Source organism: Momordica charantia (genome assembly GCF_013281855.1).
Source record: "Momordica charantia cultivar OHB3-1 chromosome 9 unlocalized genomic scaffold, Mcharantia_2.0 BLBB01000009.1, whole genome shotgun sequence".
Classification (NCBI taxonomy): Eukaryota; Viridiplantae; Streptophyta; class Magnoliopsida; order Cucurbitales; family Cucurbitaceae; genus Momordica; species Momordica charantia.
Window position 1 is genome coordinate 396,708 of NW_028275167.1, and position 19,425 is coordinate 416,132.

The 19,425-nt window shown below is 32.4% G+C and overlaps 3 protein-coding genes and 1 pseudogene across 3 annotated transcripts; 2 read left to right on the forward strand and 2 right to left on the reverse strand.

The window, feature by feature from the left end:
* Window positions 1-3,867: 3,867 nt before the first annotated feature.
* On the reverse strand, window positions 3,868-4,308 carry LOC111013665 (S-protein homolog 74-like). Its single transcript, XM_022288160.1, has one exon. It carries the CDS (start codon window positions 4,306-4,308, stop codon window positions 3,868-3,870), a length of 441 nt encoding a protein of 146 aa, XP_022143852.1.
* A 2,829-nt stretch (window positions 4,309-7,137) lies between these two features.
* Window positions 7,138-7,605, reverse strand: LOC111013653 (S-protein homolog 1-like). The gene has a single exon (XM_022288147.1). It carries the CDS (start codon window positions 7,603-7,605, stop codon window positions 7,138-7,140), a length of 468 nt encoding a protein of 155 aa, XP_022143839.1.
* A 3,469-nt stretch (window positions 7,606-11,074) lies between these two features.
* Window positions 11,075-11,518, forward strand: LOC111020182 (S-protein homolog 1 pseudogene; annotated as a pseudogene).
* A 4,497-nt stretch (window positions 11,519-16,015) lies between these two features.
* On the forward strand, window positions 16,016-16,450 carry LOC111013643 (S-protein homolog 1-like). The gene has a single exon (XM_022288137.1). The coding sequence runs from the start codon at window positions 16,016-16,018 to the stop codon at window positions 16,448-16,450; it is 435 nt and encodes a 144-aa protein (XP_022143829.1).
* Window positions 16,451-19,425: the final 2,975 nt, after the last annotated feature.

Sequence of the window (19,425 nt, forward strand, 5' to 3'; positions counted from 1 at the left end):
GAAAATATTTGTGAGAAGCAAACATGATTCAGAAAAAAAAAAAAACAGATTCGTTATTATACGGAGGCTTAGAAAACAAATTAGAAAATTTGGTAACTAGAAATCATCAAATAAGTCAGGTAAAAAATATATAAATTCCACATAAAGTAAAAAATTAATGTCTTCATTAGTAAATTAGAAAAACAAACCATATTACTATTTAAAGTTAATGTGTTTCCCTCTTTGAAATCCCCAAATAGAAACAAAATAGCCAGTAAATAAAGACAGCATGATTTTCTTCTATTTTTAAGCCAATTTGCTTCACTGAAATAATGTCAAATGCCCATTATATTATTATGTCATCTCTACTTAAAAAACAAGATAGACTTAGCAATTTTTCCAAAGCATTTGGAGAAGAGGCAGCAGCCATGAGGCTTCATAAGAGCTGCATTCTTTGGCTAGTGATAGCCATTTTTATGAGTAGTGAATCAACACAGGTAAGTGAGGCAATTCTCGATAAGTTTTACGTGCAAATCATCAACGACTTTGACAACGAAACCATCGGGGCACATTGTAGGTCGAAAGACGATGACCTAGGGAATCAATTTCTCTCGGTTGGACGAGATTTTCGATGGCATTTTCGATCAAATATATTTGGGACGACACTGTTCTATTGTCACCTATGGCGGACCCAAGGGCACATTACATTCTTAGTGTTTTGGGATGACAACATGTTTATAAGAACTAAGTGTGGAGATGGCATTTGTCGATGGACAGCCCGACCAGATGGAATTTATAGCTATAATGTTAAGGACAATCAATATGTTCGACAGTACAAATGGAAACAGTGAATCAAAAAAGAAACCCAACGTTGTATGCATGCATATCTATTCAATAAAACTTTCTTTTCATCCTAATTATGTAAATCCAAAAAAAATATTTTTATCTAGCTTCAATGATATGGCTAATATTATAATCGATACTTAAATAATCGATATCTCCTTTGTGGGTCGTAGTTTTTCTCAGTTTCGAGTACATTGTGTTTTCTATTTTTTTTTCATCAATCAGAATGTTTGAAACACTAATTCTCTATTCGGTGTTAGGAAAGTTAAAGAAATGATTTAAATTCCATGATTTGAAATAGGAGAAATGATTTTAATTTCTTTATTTTGTTCATTATCATACATAAAGATTCAAGTTCATGCTCGATATTGTATATATCCTTCCAGAATTACATGTATAATTATTTTCTATTGTTCTAACATACTCATTAAAATGTTCAACATCGATTTTTGGGTGGCAATTTGTGTTTAATTCGTTCATTAGAATTATGTTCGAATGTCAATTTTTTTTTCAACAATTGCACGATAGAGTATAGAACGATCAATTCTTAAAATGGTAATATAGGTAATTTAGCCATTAAACCATATTGGGATTGACTATAGCATGAGAAGAAAATTGTGGAGAGAAACAAATTCTCAATATTAATTGTGGTTGTTATATAAAGCAATTAGGAATAGACTAAAGACTTATTTCTGGAACAATAATGTTGGTTACAATGTCTAATTGTGTGGGGCTTTTTCTTCAATGTTGCCATTTGTATTGCAATTGATACACATCTTGCCTAACATTGAAACTAGAAATTCCCTGAGCTTCTGCTTTCCATCTGCAATGTCCATCTCGACATATATCATTCTCAAACCCGTCGTCGTGCCAATACGTGCCAATACGCTAGGTACGTAATGTGCCCTTCGATCCACCATAGATGACAATAGAACAACGTCGTCCCGAACAAATTTGTTTTAAAATTCCAATGGAACTCGCCCCCGACCGGGATGAACTGGTTGCCTAGATCATCGTCTTTCGACCTGCAATGAGCTCCGATGGTTGCGTTGTTGAAGCCATTGATAATGTGGACGTAAAACTTGTCAAACAATGCATCACTCACTTGTAGTTCAGTGCTCAAAAAAAGGGACATTACGAGCAAGAGAATATAACTCTTGTGGATGCCCATAGCTTCTGATGGGTGAGTTTAATTTGTCTCATTGGTTCAACATATTTATAAGCTAATTTATTTTCTTTAAAAGGGAAAATGAAAATAGTCGAGGTGCTAATATCTTTTAATAAAAGGTATATAAATTACTAATTATTTTTTTTATAGAAAAGTTACGTATTTTCCTTGTTTATAAATGTATCTTTCCATTTATAGGTTTTCTAAAGAAAGCAAATTCATTAAAATGATTATAATATATGAGTTGTTTGGATAATTTGTTCATGAAAAATATTATATCCATGACATTATATTTTGCCTTTTATCAAATTGAATTATTTTGATTGTTTATCTTGATTTTTTTTATACATGGAATATTTAAAACAATAATTTCAAACAAACAAAATATGTAGTTCTTCCCTTCTTTTCGTCTAATATATCCAATAATTTCCAAATTTTTTATGTTTGGTTTAAATATTTTATCGGTGAAAATACTCATTACTCAAAATTTGGTGTTATGAATTCAAAATTTTATTTACTTTTGCAGAAGTCTTCTTCAATTTTATAAAAAATTAAGTCTAAGATATTCTAGATATAAATGGTTACGAATCAGTTAATGATAATTTTTAACTATCATTCAACATATATATATATACTAGTCTCTAAAAAGGGAAAACGTCTCAAATGTCATTTACGTCTTTCCGGTGTGGTTCACAATTTGAATTTCTTTACCATAAGAAAAAAATGTTTGGCAACATTATTACTTATAAAGTTTAGAAATGAAATTTTGATGTCCTTTGTTTTCTATCTTTAAACTACTAACATCGATAATGGAATTGACAACATATGGCTGAAATATTCTGACATTCAAGCAATCTCTAGTATCATATTTTGATATCCATGGTTATACAACTCAATTAGCAAACACCCGTTTGGTATCGTTTCCGTTTCTTTTTTTTAATAAAGAAAAATAGAATTGCATGATTTCTAACACCTATGAATTCAAGTATGATAAAATAATGTTTTTATTTATGTTTTGGAACAAATTGGAAATGGAACAGGAAACAAGAATCTTGTTTTTGTTGTTTCCAACATTTCTATACATTTTTGAGAATGTTGGAAAAAATGAAAAACAAAAACAGAAATAGTTGTCAAATAATTAAGTTTCTTAATAAAATTAGATACGAGAAACAATAACGAGAATGTTACCAAACTGTCCAAATAACTAAAAATTCTTATGTCAATTTGATAATTAATATATGATTTATTTGTATGAATATCTTCAACCTTTTCATATTGAAGTAAAACAAATTAAATGCAGTACTTTTTTGAATAAAAAATAAAGTGTGTATATTTTACGTACTTCTCGAATTTTAAAAGAGATCGATGAATAATTTTACAAATAAAATGTCATATTTACACTAAATAAAAATGAACTTCTTAGAGGTGGTTTTTGTAATATTTATGTTTGTTAATACTTATATATCTATTGTGTTCACATATTTATAAGAAATGTTCAAGTTGTACAAAATTTTGGAGGGAAAAAATGATGTCTTTTGTTTCTAGTGTAGATTGAAAAAGAAATGATATTATAGTTTTGGAAATTTATTTCTGAAGTAGACCTTTTAATTTATTTTTTTAATTCAAGATTTTGGAGAACAAAAAATAAACTAAAGGTAGTTATTAGATGCATTTCCATCCAAAAACACAATAATCAAATTAAAGAAATACTCAACAAAAATTACCCACACATTTTTATTCTCTTTATTAATTAAAGATAAAATACAAGAAACAAAATAACTAATGAGTACATGACCAAACAAAGCCTTATTCTGAGATGCATGCATACTTTTTATCCATCCATAATAAAATGAATTAAAATGAATTAAGTTTTACCGTTAGGAACTGGTCCACTTATGAACCAACTCTTCAACATTATCAGGAATGTTTTTCAAGTAAATTCCGTCATCTTTGGCCGTCCAAATGCAATTTCCCTTGGTTCTATCGGTGCACCTATAACGAAGCCACTGATTCTTCGACTCAGGCCAAAATGTATCAAACGAGGCATAGGCACTTGACTTTTGTAAGTTGCACCAAAATAAGGTTGTTCCCCACACATTCACTCGAAAGCTCCAATGGAAATCAGCTCCAGGAACCAAGCGTTGATAGCGCAAATCATTGTCTTTCGACTTGCAGTGCACAGCCAAGACATCATTGTTTAACTTATTAACAATGTGAACGTTCCATCTTCCTAACGGTAACCCTGATGCACCCACAAGAGCCACCATGACCAGCAACAAGACAACCACGTACCTATTTGTTGGATATTTTGGACCCATTTTCTTAACAAAACTTGTCTCTCTGTCTTTGTTGCAATTCATGTTGTACATGAATAAATACATATACACACTTTGCCCAAGCAAGAAAAGGAATCGTATAATGTAAAGAGATTATGAAAGTTAAATTAACTTACCTAAAATTGTATAATGCAAGAGATTTTTTTTTCTTTTCATTTGGTAAATGATGAGATTGCAATATTAAGCCAGGAATTTGTTAACCTTTCAAGAAATTAATTCATCGAATAGAATATTTGATTCACATCATGGTTACCTGTTGGATAAACCTACAACTAAGACTACAAATATAAAAGCATTCATTTTCTTTTTTGGGCTATAGCAGATTTTATAGCCCAAAAAAGACTCGGAATACCCAATGTACAATGTGAAGTTTCAACTCATTCCATACCTCAAGGAAAAACCAAATTGAAACACTCAATGTAGCTGGATCCTTGAAAATTAGAGGATGTGGTGCATGGGTGCTATTCGTCTCATTGATGGGGAATGATTTGAGTATGCGCTTCGATTCCGTTTTCATGATTCTAATAACAAAGTTGAATATGAAACTCTACTAGTAGGATTGAGAATGACGAAATATATTGGACATCACCAATCTTCTTATTCCTAGTGATTCACAATTGATTGTGAACCAAAATGCGAAAGAGCTACGAACGGAAAATTACTAAGTAAAGGTCAAAGACCTATTTGTCATAGTTTTCCAATTCAAAATCAGACAAATCCAATGTTTTTAGAATGTTAAGAACGAATTCCTTGGTTCGATTTGCTGGAGCCTACGAGACAGATTTGAGAAGAACTATAAGTTAAAATCCTTACCGAGCTGACCATAAAAGTACAAGATGTGATAGAGGTCGATGGATCAGAATAGTTCGAGCATAATTGGATGAATCCACTAGTCATGTATTTGAAGGATGGAACTCTACCACTAGAGAAAATGCAAGCCCGACAACTCAAACGGCGAGGTAGCTCGGTACATACACTTAAGGATGGAAACCCATACAAGATAAGGTACTCTTGCCACTCTTAAAGTGGGTCGCTCTTGATGAAGCTAACTATGTCATGATAGTGATACATGAACGAGTATGCAATAATAACTTTGAAGCACGGTCCTTAAGTCACAAAATTATTTGCCAAGGGTATTATTGGCCAACCTCGTTAAACGATGTCATGCAGTTTACAAAGAGATGCGACAGATGTTAGTGATTTAGAGCAGTACCCAGACAACCACTTGAGCCACTAACGAACATAATGATCCTTGGTCTTTTGCTCAATGGGGATCAGAGTGGACCTCATCGGTCCTCTTTGACAAGGGAAAGGCTAGACGAAGTCTGCAGTGGTTGTTGTAAATTACTCTCTATTAAATGAATCAAGTTGGGATGTTCACGGATTGGTTAAGCTCGATTTAAGAGTTGAATCAAAAGCAAACTGCATGTTTTATGTGAAAATAGAAACCGAATCGAACTGTTAGAGGAATCCAAACCTCACTTGATTGGTACGGTTTGATGGTTTCTTCCCCTTTTGCCCCTTCCTAGGGTTTTGATTTTGATTTCAATGGCTTTTTGAAATGTTGAGTTCCATCTTCAATGGTGGCCTCGTTTGCACCATTGATAATGATGCCTTAAAAGAGGCTTTATCTTCCTATGGCGAGATTGTGAAAGCGAAGATCGTTAACAACCATGATACTGGAAAGTCGAGAGATAGCGTTTTTCCAATTAATGCCATTGAATGTTGAAAGGAATTTTAGTCATTTCCTTTATTTATTTTATGTGTCTAATTCAATTACTTGTTTGTGTTTTCGAATTCGAATTTGAGCTCTAAATGTTTCCACGACTAGTTTATTTTTTTGGAAATATGGATGACATAGTACAATATGGAAAGTTTTACTATATCGGATTGTGCGAGAATTGTGATTTAATTGTATCTAGAGATTTGTGGTTTAATTAGAATTGTGTTAAATTCAATTTCCTTCCCACGTCAATTTTTTCTTATCTATTCATTGTGTAATCTTAAGTGGAACATAGAAATGTTGAATTAATTGTTCAAGAATTGTTTAAGGGGTAATATTTTGAGAGATTTTATTTATTTATTTATTTTAATCTTTTTTATGTAATTCGATAAGTACAAATTATGTGAGTTGTTTTTCTTTTGTGAGATTTTTATAAAGTCTTGGGAGAAGATGCATCTACCGTTAAAGGGAGTTTAAGCAGTGTTCTACAACATACATGGGAGCTTGTATTTGAAAAGATTTAGTCTAAGGAGAAGTCGATCAAGTAGTATCGCGACAGATTTAAGAAGGAGTTCTTTTACGTATAAGTTAATATTGATTGTAAATTGTACTAATTTTTTATTGTTAATCTTATTCTTTAGGTGTGGTCTGGTGGGGTAGGTTGAGAAATGGAACCACGTTAAAAACGTCTTTGTATCGTCTCTTTACTATATTGTCTTTTAATTATCGTTACAATTACATGCATTTAATTGTTTTATTTTCTAATATAAAAAATATTGAGATTTTGTGAATAAAATAATATTTTAACATGCTAATTAGATCTTTCAAATGTAATTTTTCTTTTACCGGCCGTTATTAAATGCATTTCCGTAAAAAAAAATAAAAATAAAAGCAAGAATCCATAGATATTATACAACACTCATATTTATTCTCTTTGTTAATTAAAGACAAAATACAAGAGACAAAGAAACTAAGGAAAGGAAAATAAGGGAAATGCTAACATGACCAAATAGAGCCTTATTTAGAAAAACAACTAGGACATGCATGCATATTTTTCATGAGTTGATGACAAAATGAATTAAGTTTCACTATTTCAAACTGATCCACTTATGAATCAACTCTTCAGAATTAGTCGGAATATTTCTCAAGTAAATTCCATCATCTTTAGCCGTCCAAATGCAATGTCCTTCAGTTCCATTATGGCACCTATTACGAAGCCATGCATTCCTTGATTCAGGCCAAAATACTTCAAACGTGACATAGGCACCTGGCTTGTGTAAGTTACACCAAAACAAAGTTGTTCCCCAAAAGTTAACTTTAAAGCTCCATTGGAAGTCAGCTCCACGAACCAAGCGTTGATAGCCCAAATCATCGTCTTTCGACTTGCAGTGCACATCCAAGAAATTGTTGTTTAGATTATTAACCACGTGAACATGCCATCTTTGAGTCACCAACAACGACGGTGACCCCGACGGCTTCGTCTGAGCCCCCACAAGAGCTGCCGATACCAGCAACAAAACAGCCACAAACCTATTTGTTGGATATATTGGACCCATTTTCTTAACAAAACTTGTCTCTCTGTCTTTGTTGCAATTCATGTTGGACATGAATAAATATATATACACACTTTGCCCAAGCATGAAAAAGAAACGGTGCCGTTTTGCGGAACTTATCTAGATCGTATAATGCAAAAAGAATCATCGGTGTGGTTTTATGAAAATTAAATTAACTTACCTAAATTGTATAATGCAAGAGATTATTTTTAGGAATTTGTTAACCTTTCAAGAACTTGGTTCATTGAATAGAATATTTTATTGACATCATGGTTACCTGTTGATTAACCTAAAAATAGAAAATCATACTTATGATAATTATGCAAACAAAATATTAATATATTCAAATACAAAAGTCGAAAATTATTAAGCGACTATAAATGATTGTTCACATGATGATAAGATGCAAAATAGATTCATATTTCATATATTTATTTTGTATTTAAAATAAATTATGTTTAAATATTTGAATTTAATATTAATTTTGTGATTAGATAAACGTATTGAAAACGAGATGTACTATCCTTAACATGTCTCATCAATGATGTCTCTATTAGCCAAATCGAGCATAGCTCAAATGGGTAAGACACTTATTTCTGACCAAGAGTTCATGAGTTCGAACATCGCGGCCGGTGCCGAGGTGGTCTCGACATCGAGGTGGGTCGGCTTTCAAATTGGGTTGGCCCCCATTCGTCGATGATCTCGGGCTTACTATTGTTTCATGGTCCAATCTCTCGTCTCATCTGGATCGTTTTCCTTCCATATAACAAGGATTTTACAACGGTTTATAATAGACATGGACTACTTCTCTCATTGCCAATTGGTTTTGAGATAGAACCCCATGAATATTGATAGAGTCACGATCTTGATAGGACATGTTAAGGATTCCACGTTGAAAAGAAAATGGACCATATTGATAATTATCTCCTTAAATTTTTAAAGACTTTTCTTAGTGTATTATTGAGATTATATGATTGGATTTTATTTCACCTTTATTCTCTTTAGTATTTTAGGTATACATTAATCGTTTAGGAAAAGTATTGTCTAGAATCATTTTTAATTCCTTTAGTTTTAGGATTTTATTTGATGCTTGCTTTTCTTATTTCTTTCTTTTTTTTTTTTTTTGATAGCCTTAGCCTATTAATAGCCCCTTTAGTCTTTGGAAGACACAATTTTGCTATGAATGAAAATTGAGAGAATTTATGTTCATTGCGGAGTGCAAAATCCCCCTAGTCATCTATTCGTTGTGTGTAGCTTATGATGTAGAAGAATTTAAGTCTAGTTTTGTCATTAAACTCATGAAGTGTTTATACCTTGAGTATATGAGTACATTGAAATAGTATACTTACTCTTGGTACTTGACCATCTAAGGCAATCCGTCTTACATACGGTTCTTTTTGAGTTGAACTAACTATACAATTGGGTTCTAGTGGTTACAATTGACTTGTCGATCATATGCTAAAGTTGTCGTGTATCACTAGTGATTGTCTTCTAATAATTTGGCGACGACTCAAAACCTCTTATTTTAAAATAGAGCCTTGAGAAAGGGTGCCAATTGCTCCACATTGCAATAGCATTGTTACAATTAACTATTGTACCGATAGAAATTAACGGGATGGCTGTGAAACTTATATGTCAAATGGATTATTCATAATAAAACAAGAAATGGTTAGGGTTTTACAATTGTGAATTAAAGTTGTAAATCACAATAACATGAAACATATATGAGCTAGTTTAGCGATAGTTTTGAAAACAGCATTAATGGAAACTTATTTAGAATCTAAAATAAAATAAAGTTACGTAAGCCCCGTTGGGGAAACTATTTCATACGCGATCTCAAAATTTTGTTGTAAATAAAGCATTTCGATGCGGAAGGGGGAAAATGGTTGAATTTCACTATTATAAATACGAAAAGTAAAATGTACCATGTATTACAAAAGCGGGATAAGAATTCAAACCTTCTTCCTATAAAAATAGTGGTTTTATTTAACGTGTTAGAATTAGTATTAAGTAATATTAAGGATCCCTATACTGTCAAATAATTTTGAGACGTAGCCATTTGACATCGATTTCAAAAAAAAAAAAATGTTCCAACTTAAGAAATTAATCATTAGATACCATGCATGCATGGTACACCAAGTAGAATTTATGGAAATTTCATTTCCAATTTGGCAACTTTGAAAAATTGGGCTACTTTACAACCAATATATGCATGAAATATAATATAATCCAAAAAATTGACAGATGAATTTTACCATCTTGCATTTTCATTACTTTTACTGTTAAAAGTATTTAAAATAATAAAGAATTTTAAAATCTCTAACACGATTCTGTTGACCCTTTCCAATAGCGCTGTACCAGAATATTTTAATTTGATCCAAGAATGACTAAGTTTATCATAATATATAATATCCATATGTGCATACCTACTTTAGTTAATTTTTGTATTTGTATGTGTTAGGATAATGGAACCAAAAGCACGTCTGCAGAGCCAATCTAAAAAGACAGTGTTGATATATTTCTTATAGCGTTGAGACGCTGTAAAAAGACGGAGAGAAAATGTAATACATGTTAGGGGTTGAGAGCTAGTGATAGCGTCTCAATGCTGTTGCAAATCTACGAGAGGCTGATGCTATACAACATATTGTTGAGATGTAAGAGACATCGTCCTAGTGCTACCGTGATTATTCTTAATCCAATACTTTATATAACTAAGTGTAATCGGTAATCAAATCTGTACTAGGAATTTAACTTACATTAAGTCACCTTATTTTTTTTAGCATATTTCTCATATATCAAAGTTAAGATATTAGTATGAATACAATTATAAAGATCCCATTTTTATCATTATTTACAATCTAGGTAGTCTACCATGTAACTATTATGTGAAACTGAATATATCTCAATTGGTTAAAGTATTTATTGTCATCCAAAAGTTCGTGAGTTCAAATTTCTATCCGTGTTGTACTTAAAAGAAAAAATATTTGTTGTCAATGAAACATTATGTAAAAGCATTTTAAGCCCAACTAAAGAGAGTTATTAATCATCAGATGAAAATGCATGCATTGCCAACAAAATAGTATTTATGGAATGTCAATTTCCAATTTGGCAACTTTGCCAAACTTGGCTACTTTACAACCAATATATGCATGAAATATAATATAATTCAACAAATTAATAGATGAATTTTACCATCATGCTTTTGCACTACTTTTGCTGTTAAAAAGTATTTAAATAAGTGACCAAAATATCTCAACCAATCAAACTCTAGTATTCATGCACCGACGAGTTCCATTGCTAGTTCCAACAGTTAACTAGAGTTAATTTAACACAAAAAAGTGTGTAATTTGTCTTTAAAAAAATCGGCCTATAAATTTGTTCTTGAAGTCACCTACGAATCTCATGCTATCTTTGCTTCCAAATATTGAACACAAAAATTAGAAACAAATCGACAAAATCACTTCATTTCTAAATGGGTGGTATCAAAAAGCCTCTAGGCTTCGTGATTGTGGTGGCTCTGGTCCTTCTTGGTTGTTCCACAGTAGCTCTTGCGACGTGGCCAATGCCAACATGGACTGTGGACATTGTCAATGAGCTAAGCAATGGACAAGAACTATTCGTGCATTGCAAGTCCAAGGACGATGATTTGGGAGAACACAACCTCGACAGTGGAGCTCAATATGGGTTTACTTTCAAAGACAATGTTTGGCAAACAACATTGTTTTGGTGTTACTTGCGAAAGCCCGACAATAGTCATGCCGCTTTTGATGTTTATTGGTATGATATTAGCAAAGGTCATTGGCTTTATACAAGATGCGACTATAAAAATTGTATTTGGATTGCTAAAGCCGACGGGATTTACATAAAAAATATCCCTTCAAATCAAGACGAGCTTGTTCACCCGTGGGAAAATTAAAAGATTGCAACATGCATCTTTTGTCATAAGTATTGTTTCTTTCCTTTAAATCATGTTTCGGATGTAGGGGAGTACGTGTTTGTGGTCTCATTGAGTTAACAAGTAAGCGTATATTTGCTAGACAAGTTTTTTCTTCGAGTCATGATACTTTATGTCATTATAAAACGAAGAATATGGCCTACAATTTAACTTTAACGGTTGTGTGTACTTGGCCTCTAACTCATTCAAATAAGTCCTCAAACTTTCAATTTGTTGTTTCATAGATCCCTACGACGGTTTTAACTTCTACATTTGCTAACATTTATGCCATCAAATAATGTGGAACCTGAACATTTACTTGGCTCAAAATCCAAGTATATAAAACACTACTCTGCCTATCGTTTAAACTTATAATTGATAGAGTTAATGATAAGATGTTATTAAACCTAAAGGAATCTAATTTTAAATATTTTAAATAATAGGATCTAAATAGACATAGTTGATCGAAAAGTACAACGATTTAAGTAGTGACTGTAATTGAGTTTGTAAGAGTACAAACAAAGTCTCACAATGATTCAGAAAATGAGTGATCCATGGTATATAAGAGATGACAACTATCTCCATTGTTACGAGACCTTTTGGGTGAAACCAAAAGCAAATTAAGTTTCATAGGAGTCCATCGCTATTATTTTTCTTCCACCGAGAGAGTTCATTCCAAATAACAAGACTTTTTTTTAATTTGTCAGGGTAATGGAATAAAACAAAGAGGGTCACTCCTTTTAGGGACATGACCCGTTCATTCACTTGCTCATCAACTCGCAGCTTTGCCAGAAGTGACTAGTCGCCCCTGTCGAAAGATGCTTAGCCAGAAGCGACGAATTGGGGAAATTATCGTAGAAACTGTGATAGAGTTGATCACAATATATGGTATCCATATGTGCATACCTTGGTACGGAAATTTAAAATGACTCGTTGGGTACTTTTAGGTAACTAGTGTATTACCACGTGCAATGCACGTGCAATACATAAACATTTTTTTATGTATTGACTTCTATGATTGTTTTTTTTTCAACAATAAGAACATGAGCTTGTAATTATCTATATTTTAAATAAATATTCTAAATAAAATTGCTCAAAAAAAAACATTCCAAATAAAAAAAGTACACTGAACAATAAAAAAACATTAGTAACAAAAAGAAAAATCCAAATCCTAAACTAAATAAAATTGCTAAAAAAAAGAAATATTCCAAATAAAAAACACACTAATTAGAAAAATAACAATAGTAACAAAAAAAAAATCCAAATACTTACTATACACTCATCTTTTAGAGTAAATATGTTCATTCTTGAAGATTGCTTGACATATACTATTATTCAACTTTGTAAAATTGTGGAATGGTAATATCACAAATCTAGTATTCGAGATATGTACATTCAACATATGCCTCCCTTGCAACTTGATGAATATGTCACAAATATCTTGAGATGTTTTCATGATTGAATCATCTTTGAGAGATGTTTGAAGTAACTAAGAATAAAAAAGTATTGAAACTTGTGAAAAACATGTAGAAGAAAGCCTATTTTTTTAGTAGTAGAGGATAAAACGTTACAAAAGCCTTTCAAATTCTAAAACTCTTGAAATTCTAGTATGAATTTTAATTAAAGAAAAAATTAATTTTATGTTGTTTGAAAACTTTTTGCATTCTAACCTTTTATATTCCATGCATTTATAGTATGGATAATTAATAATTAATAATTAATTTAATATTTGTAATAATATTTAGTAAAGGGCAAACGTGTCCAAAAATGTTTTTCCTACATCCTACATTTTTAATATAGTATAGATTTTGGCCACTTTTTTTTCTGTTTTTTTTTTAAATACCTAGGAGTCGGTCAAGCCGTCAAGTCACCCAAACTATCCCCTGAAGATTTAGTCTTAGGTTTTTTGAACAATCAAGATGATTATTGAGAACTTTTTAGGCCACGTATGTACTTTTTAAGCTACTTCTGAGTGGGAGTCGGCATGCTATCTAAGTTCACCTTTAAGTACGTCCTAGGTTTCTTGGTCGCTAAAATAATGTGTTACATTGATGATTATGAAACATGTTTATGTTTATTTTTTTAATAAAAAAGAGAAGAACGATAAACCATACCAAACACAATTATGTTTTCGATTTACTGAAAACGAGGGAAAAAAATAAGAAACATAAAGGAGGAACAAAGAAAAAAAAATGAACATCAAATGGATTGTACTAAATCACTTATTATTCCATTTTTTCTTATTTTTCCTTTCTAAACATTGAGTGCCAACTAAATTTCCTAATCTCTCTTATTTCTCATTCATCCACGGATTCTGTAAACATTTCTTAAAATTGCGTAGAAATAAATTTTTTTTTCTTATTATTCATTTCCAATTTTGGAGAAATTGTTAATGAAATTTTACAAGCAACCCATCAATTAAAATAACATGATGCCGAATGAAATTTTATGTTTCCAACAAAACTATATTAATAAAAATAGAGAGCTAATGGTAGAAAACCTTAATAAAAGATAAATAGCATATTTTTAGAATTTAGAGTTCACAAATAACATTTGTAGCACATAAAAAAGTTTGATTTCTCAACCATGGAGAGGTCGAAAATACAAATTTCTGTTAACACAAGAGGGTATGTGAACGTATTTCTCATTGATTAGCTATATAATTATTGAACGGTACAAGACCTTGGGACAAATTTAGCTAATCAACCAATTTTTTTCCACTCATGAACAAGCTCATCAACGTTTGCAAGATTGTTTTTCAAATAAATACCATCGTCTTTAGCAATCCAAATGCAATTTTTGTCAAAGCACCTAGAATTGAGCCAAGGTTCATGTTTCTCAACCCAATAGGATTCGAATGACACATTGAAATTTGGTTTCTCCAAATAGCACCAGAACAACGTTGTTCCCCAAAAATTTACCTTAAAAGTCCATTGGAATTCATCTCCCCGGTGGACCAAATTGTGGTTGCCTAAATCATCGTCCTTAGACTTACAATGCACGAAAAGGGTGTCGTTGCTCAGCCCGTTAACCACATGAATACGCCACCGTGGGAGTGGCAGTGGAACGAGCACCTCCGCAGTACATGGTTGAACCACTGCCAGAGCCGCCAAGAGAAGTAAAAGAGCCATTTTAGTTTTAACAAGTTCAAACATGTTTCTAGGTTGTGTTTCTCAAATTTGAAATTGCACTCCTAATAGTTTTATACATGTTGTTGAAGTGATTGACGGTGTCACTCTTGTGACGGTTTATAGCTTTTGTGAGTCTATCTTATTTAAAATTAGTTCATTAACATGCCAAATACGTAATAGCAGCAGTTTTATATGTAATATAAGGAAACGAAATAATATACTTTCCTTTCTTGCCAATATGATTTATTAATTTCATGAAACCGCATGCATGGGTTTGGAACCATATATGAAATTTGTTTTGATGTTAGATTATATTATGATTAGATAATGTTATTTGAATTATTATTACATTATGTTATTTGAGTTAGGATATAGTTTTAATTTAGATTATATTATTTGATTTATGAGTTGATAAATAAAGTTATTAGGTTTCTATCTGAATGCAATTGAATGAAAACCTATTGGTTATTTTCACTATTTTATTTTCATCCTCTAAAATAACATGTATCAGAGAAATCAAGTTAAATGACACTATGGAGGGAGATAAGAAAGAATTCAAAGCTGACGAGGAGGATGGTTCGGATCAGTTAGTTTGGATCATTTGGTATATGGAGGGCCTGGAGTGGTATGCCCAAGATCGTCCTTGGGTCGTCGGGCTCATGCCTGTCGGTCTGGATTGGTCAGCCGGCTCGGGCTAGTCGGCCTGGGTTAATCAAAATGTGTTGGTCCGCTTGAGGTGGTCAGGCCCGTGTTGGTCTGGGTGGCTTGATTTTGTCAGGTCCGAGGGGTATGCCAAAGATAGCCATCCTAGGGTTGTTGGGCTCGTGCTCATCGGCTCGAAAAGTCTCTTACGACTTTTTAGGACAGAAAAGAAGAGAACCCTCATGATAACTAGGTAAGTAGAGAAATCGATGAAACACCCAGGACACTTTTAGCATTGAGAATAATGGCTAATTTTAAGAGGTGATTCCACATCAATTACATTAATAAAAATCACCTATCGAGTGACGACCCTTAAAAAATCACTTTAAAATGATTTTCGATTTTCTGAAAATCAATTTTATCTCACGTCAAACATATCATTTTAATGGAAATTTGTTTTGACAATGAAAAAAATGATTTAGCCATGCCAAAATCATTCCAAACACGCCCTCTTCTACTTTGTTTTTTTGTTTATTTGCAAGAAAAAACAAAAACAAAAAAGAAACGTACACTATTGATATTTTACTTGAAAACGTCTTGCCTTGTATAGAATTGGAATCTTTCCATGTGGGCTTTGAAATCCATGCATGGCACATCATTATTTAAAACCCAACCAAGTGATTTTCGAAGTGCAATATCTCAAGCAATGGGGAGGAGATTTCTGAAGAAGCACTTTCTTGTTGTCTTGCTTTTCTTGTCATTGGCCATAGTTGAGCCAGATACTTCTATTGAACTGAAAAGATGGAACATCCATGTGGTGAATGGGTTGGGCAACGGCCGACTTCTCTTTGTGCACTGCAAATCAAGAGATGATGATCTAGGCGAACAGAACCTCTACGACGGAGCTGAATTCAGCTGGACTTTCAGGGTGAATGTTATAGACACGACCTTGTTTTGGTGTTTTTTGCGGAAGCCAGATGCGCAATCTGTGTCATTCGATGCCTTCTGGGTCGAGAAGACATCGATTTGGCTCTTTTATCGATGCTACGATGCTAACTGTATTTGGACTGCAAAAGACGATGGAGTGTACCTGAGAGATAATCCTGTTCAAAGAGACGTTTTGGTTCATAAATGGCAATAAAACTCGTCCAAGACAAAGGCATGATCTTGATTAATGAAGTCAGTTAGCTGCTTGTCCCATAGGCTTTTTTTCTTTTTCTTTTTTAAGGGCACCATCCATTTGTGTTGATCAATTAAGTTTAAGTTTGGGGTGTAACACTACTAGAATTTGGAGTTTTCGTGCTAGTGAACAGCAAAAAAAAAAAAAGGTTGAAAATTAAAAGAAAAAAACGTCACAAAAAGTATAAGAAAAAAATAGGTTTTTGGTAAGGGAAAAGCAGAGTTTTCCAAATTTGTTACATTTAGTGAGGTTTGATACCGTCACTAAAAGTTTGGAAAAAGAATTTTTCGTGAGATTGACATTTAAAAAACGTCATGAAAGGGTGAGGCGCGATTTGCCGAGATAAGAAGGAATTTTTGAATTTTTTAACTTTCCGTGATATTATTTTAACTATCACAAAAAGTTATAAGAAAACATGTTTTCCGTGTCACGAAAAGTTAAAAAATAAATTTTTGTAACATTTAAAAAACGACATGAAAAGGTGGTTTTTAGTGTGAAAAGACGAAATTTTTCGGATATTTTTGACTTTTCACGACGTTTAAAAATTTGGAAAACTACATTTTTGTAATGTTTAAAAAAAGTCACGAAAAGTTGCCATATATATATATCATCAGGAAAAGGTGGAGCAAGTTTTTTTGGCAACGATGAAGACTTGTGAGTTTGCTAATAATTTGTGACATCTTTTAATTGCCATATAATGGTGAACCGAATTTTATGCGGAGTATTTATTATTAATTTTACCTCATAGAAGGTTTTCTCCCCATACTCTATTATTTGAAGTCTTTGGGAATCGTGTAAAAAATTTGGTGTCATTTTATTACGCCCATTTGCCATTTGATAACGTTTATAATTCTTATTTCGTATTTTTCTTTTCCGAGTTATTTTTCATGACACATAGAAAGTAGTCGGGCAAAATATCTTTCCTGACTAAATTTAAATGATCGGGACTTTTTTCGACTGTTGAGCCAGGAAAACTTTCGAGTTATGAATCGAAAATAGAACTAGTGGACGATACTTGGATACAATTTTTCACAAAGCATTGAGAAGGGTATACTTCTCCCGACGTATATTTTATAAATGTTGGGAGATATGGATGTTCTTCAAATATTTTAATTAACAGTCGGGAGAGATCTCTTTTTCGGGACTAAACTGACGAGCAATACTTTTGATGTAGCTGATCCAAATTCTTGACTCATCTAATTAAAGATTGAATTTCACAATTTATAAGCTAAATAGTTTGGAGCCTCCATCATCACATTGTTGATGGACAGCCTTTGAACAAGCCATATTCCTTGAATATTAAGAACAACTAGTGTCTCGACGAAGAGAGGGCAATACAAAATAGGGTAAAAATCAGACATAGTACCCATTAAATTTTCCCATTTCATCCTAAATTACAACTCCAATGCCTGTGATTTTGATTTCAAGCCTTATAAGCTGTATCCATGTTTAATTTTGATCACGAACTTCCAGACAGAGGGAGCCAAGAGACCAGCGAAGCAATAGGTTTCAAGAATTTTTTCCAACGAGATGGTCACGACCGAGCGCATTGGAGAGAATCCGAGCTCACCAGCACCCAAGCCAAGTGTTCCTAAGGATCCCATACGATAGACAGTCAGCGGGAATGATGTTGACATACTGTACTCAAACAGCTGCAATACTGGACACTGCTGAGCCCTTCATCAGTGTGGCAAAGGAAAATAGAGGATGTTGGGTGTCCCATAGATCCCTGGTGCACCGTACTTATCCCCTGTGAATGCCCAAGGGAGTGGGGACCTCCCAACGCAAACCCTTTCCACCTCTTATATAAACAAAAAGGCAACTCTAAAAGAAGGTAAGATGCATTTCTCTACACAGCTACTTGTGAGAATTTGACACTCACTCTCAATGCGACTTTCACCTTCGAAATTCCTACACCATTTCTACTCCACACTGATCATTATTACCCCTACTTGAGATATAATTAATCATATTAGTGCATTTAGCTCACACAGATACAAATTTTTTGTGTGTGCAGGTAATAGGCAAGCAAAGACTAAGGCATATGTGGCACCCGAGTGGCACCTCCACAGACTTCAACCAAAAATGAACATCAACATCCTTGATTCTAGTTTCACTTGAACATGTTTCATACTTGTGAACATATTGTCCTTATATATATATATATATCACTAGTTACCATTACGATCCTATTATTTTAAAATAATCGTTGATGGCAAGTTAAAATTTATTCAATAAAATATAAAAATAAAAATAGTTGAAACAAAATTGTACTAATATTTATTATTTGAAATAAATCAGACTATTGATTTTAGTAAGAAAAATAATTTAAGCAATATAAGTAAATAAATAAATAAAACATGTTCAGCGCATTATTTTATGTTTAAAAATAGTAAAGCAGTAGAAAGAGCAGTCGTTTTTTTTTATGACAGGTTGAAAGAGCAACGTTGATAACGCGTAAAGGTATTTATTTATGAATTTTAATATTGATTTATTAAAATAATAATATAACAATAATACTCATTAAAAAATGGCAAAGTAGGAAATTTATTTCTAAATTTAATATTTATTGATTAAAAATAATATAAAAATAGTACCCATTAAAAAGGACAAAAGAAGAAATAAAAAATTTATCCCATTTAGACGCTTTTAATTTAGCATGAATATTTGGTCACATTTCTAAATATATATATATATATGTGTGGTAAAGATTAGATAAAAATTAGCCCTAATGTAATACTTTATTATTTTATAACTGAATAAAATTCTACTAAATAAGATCTTATCCCATCAGTTTCTATTACTTAAAAAAGCTAGTTGTTATAATACTGCCATGTATGAAATATTTTCTCATTATGGCTTGGGATTTCAATGCATTGCACATCACTATTTATAAGCGAACCAAGTGAGATTTTCCAAATGCAATATCTCAAGAA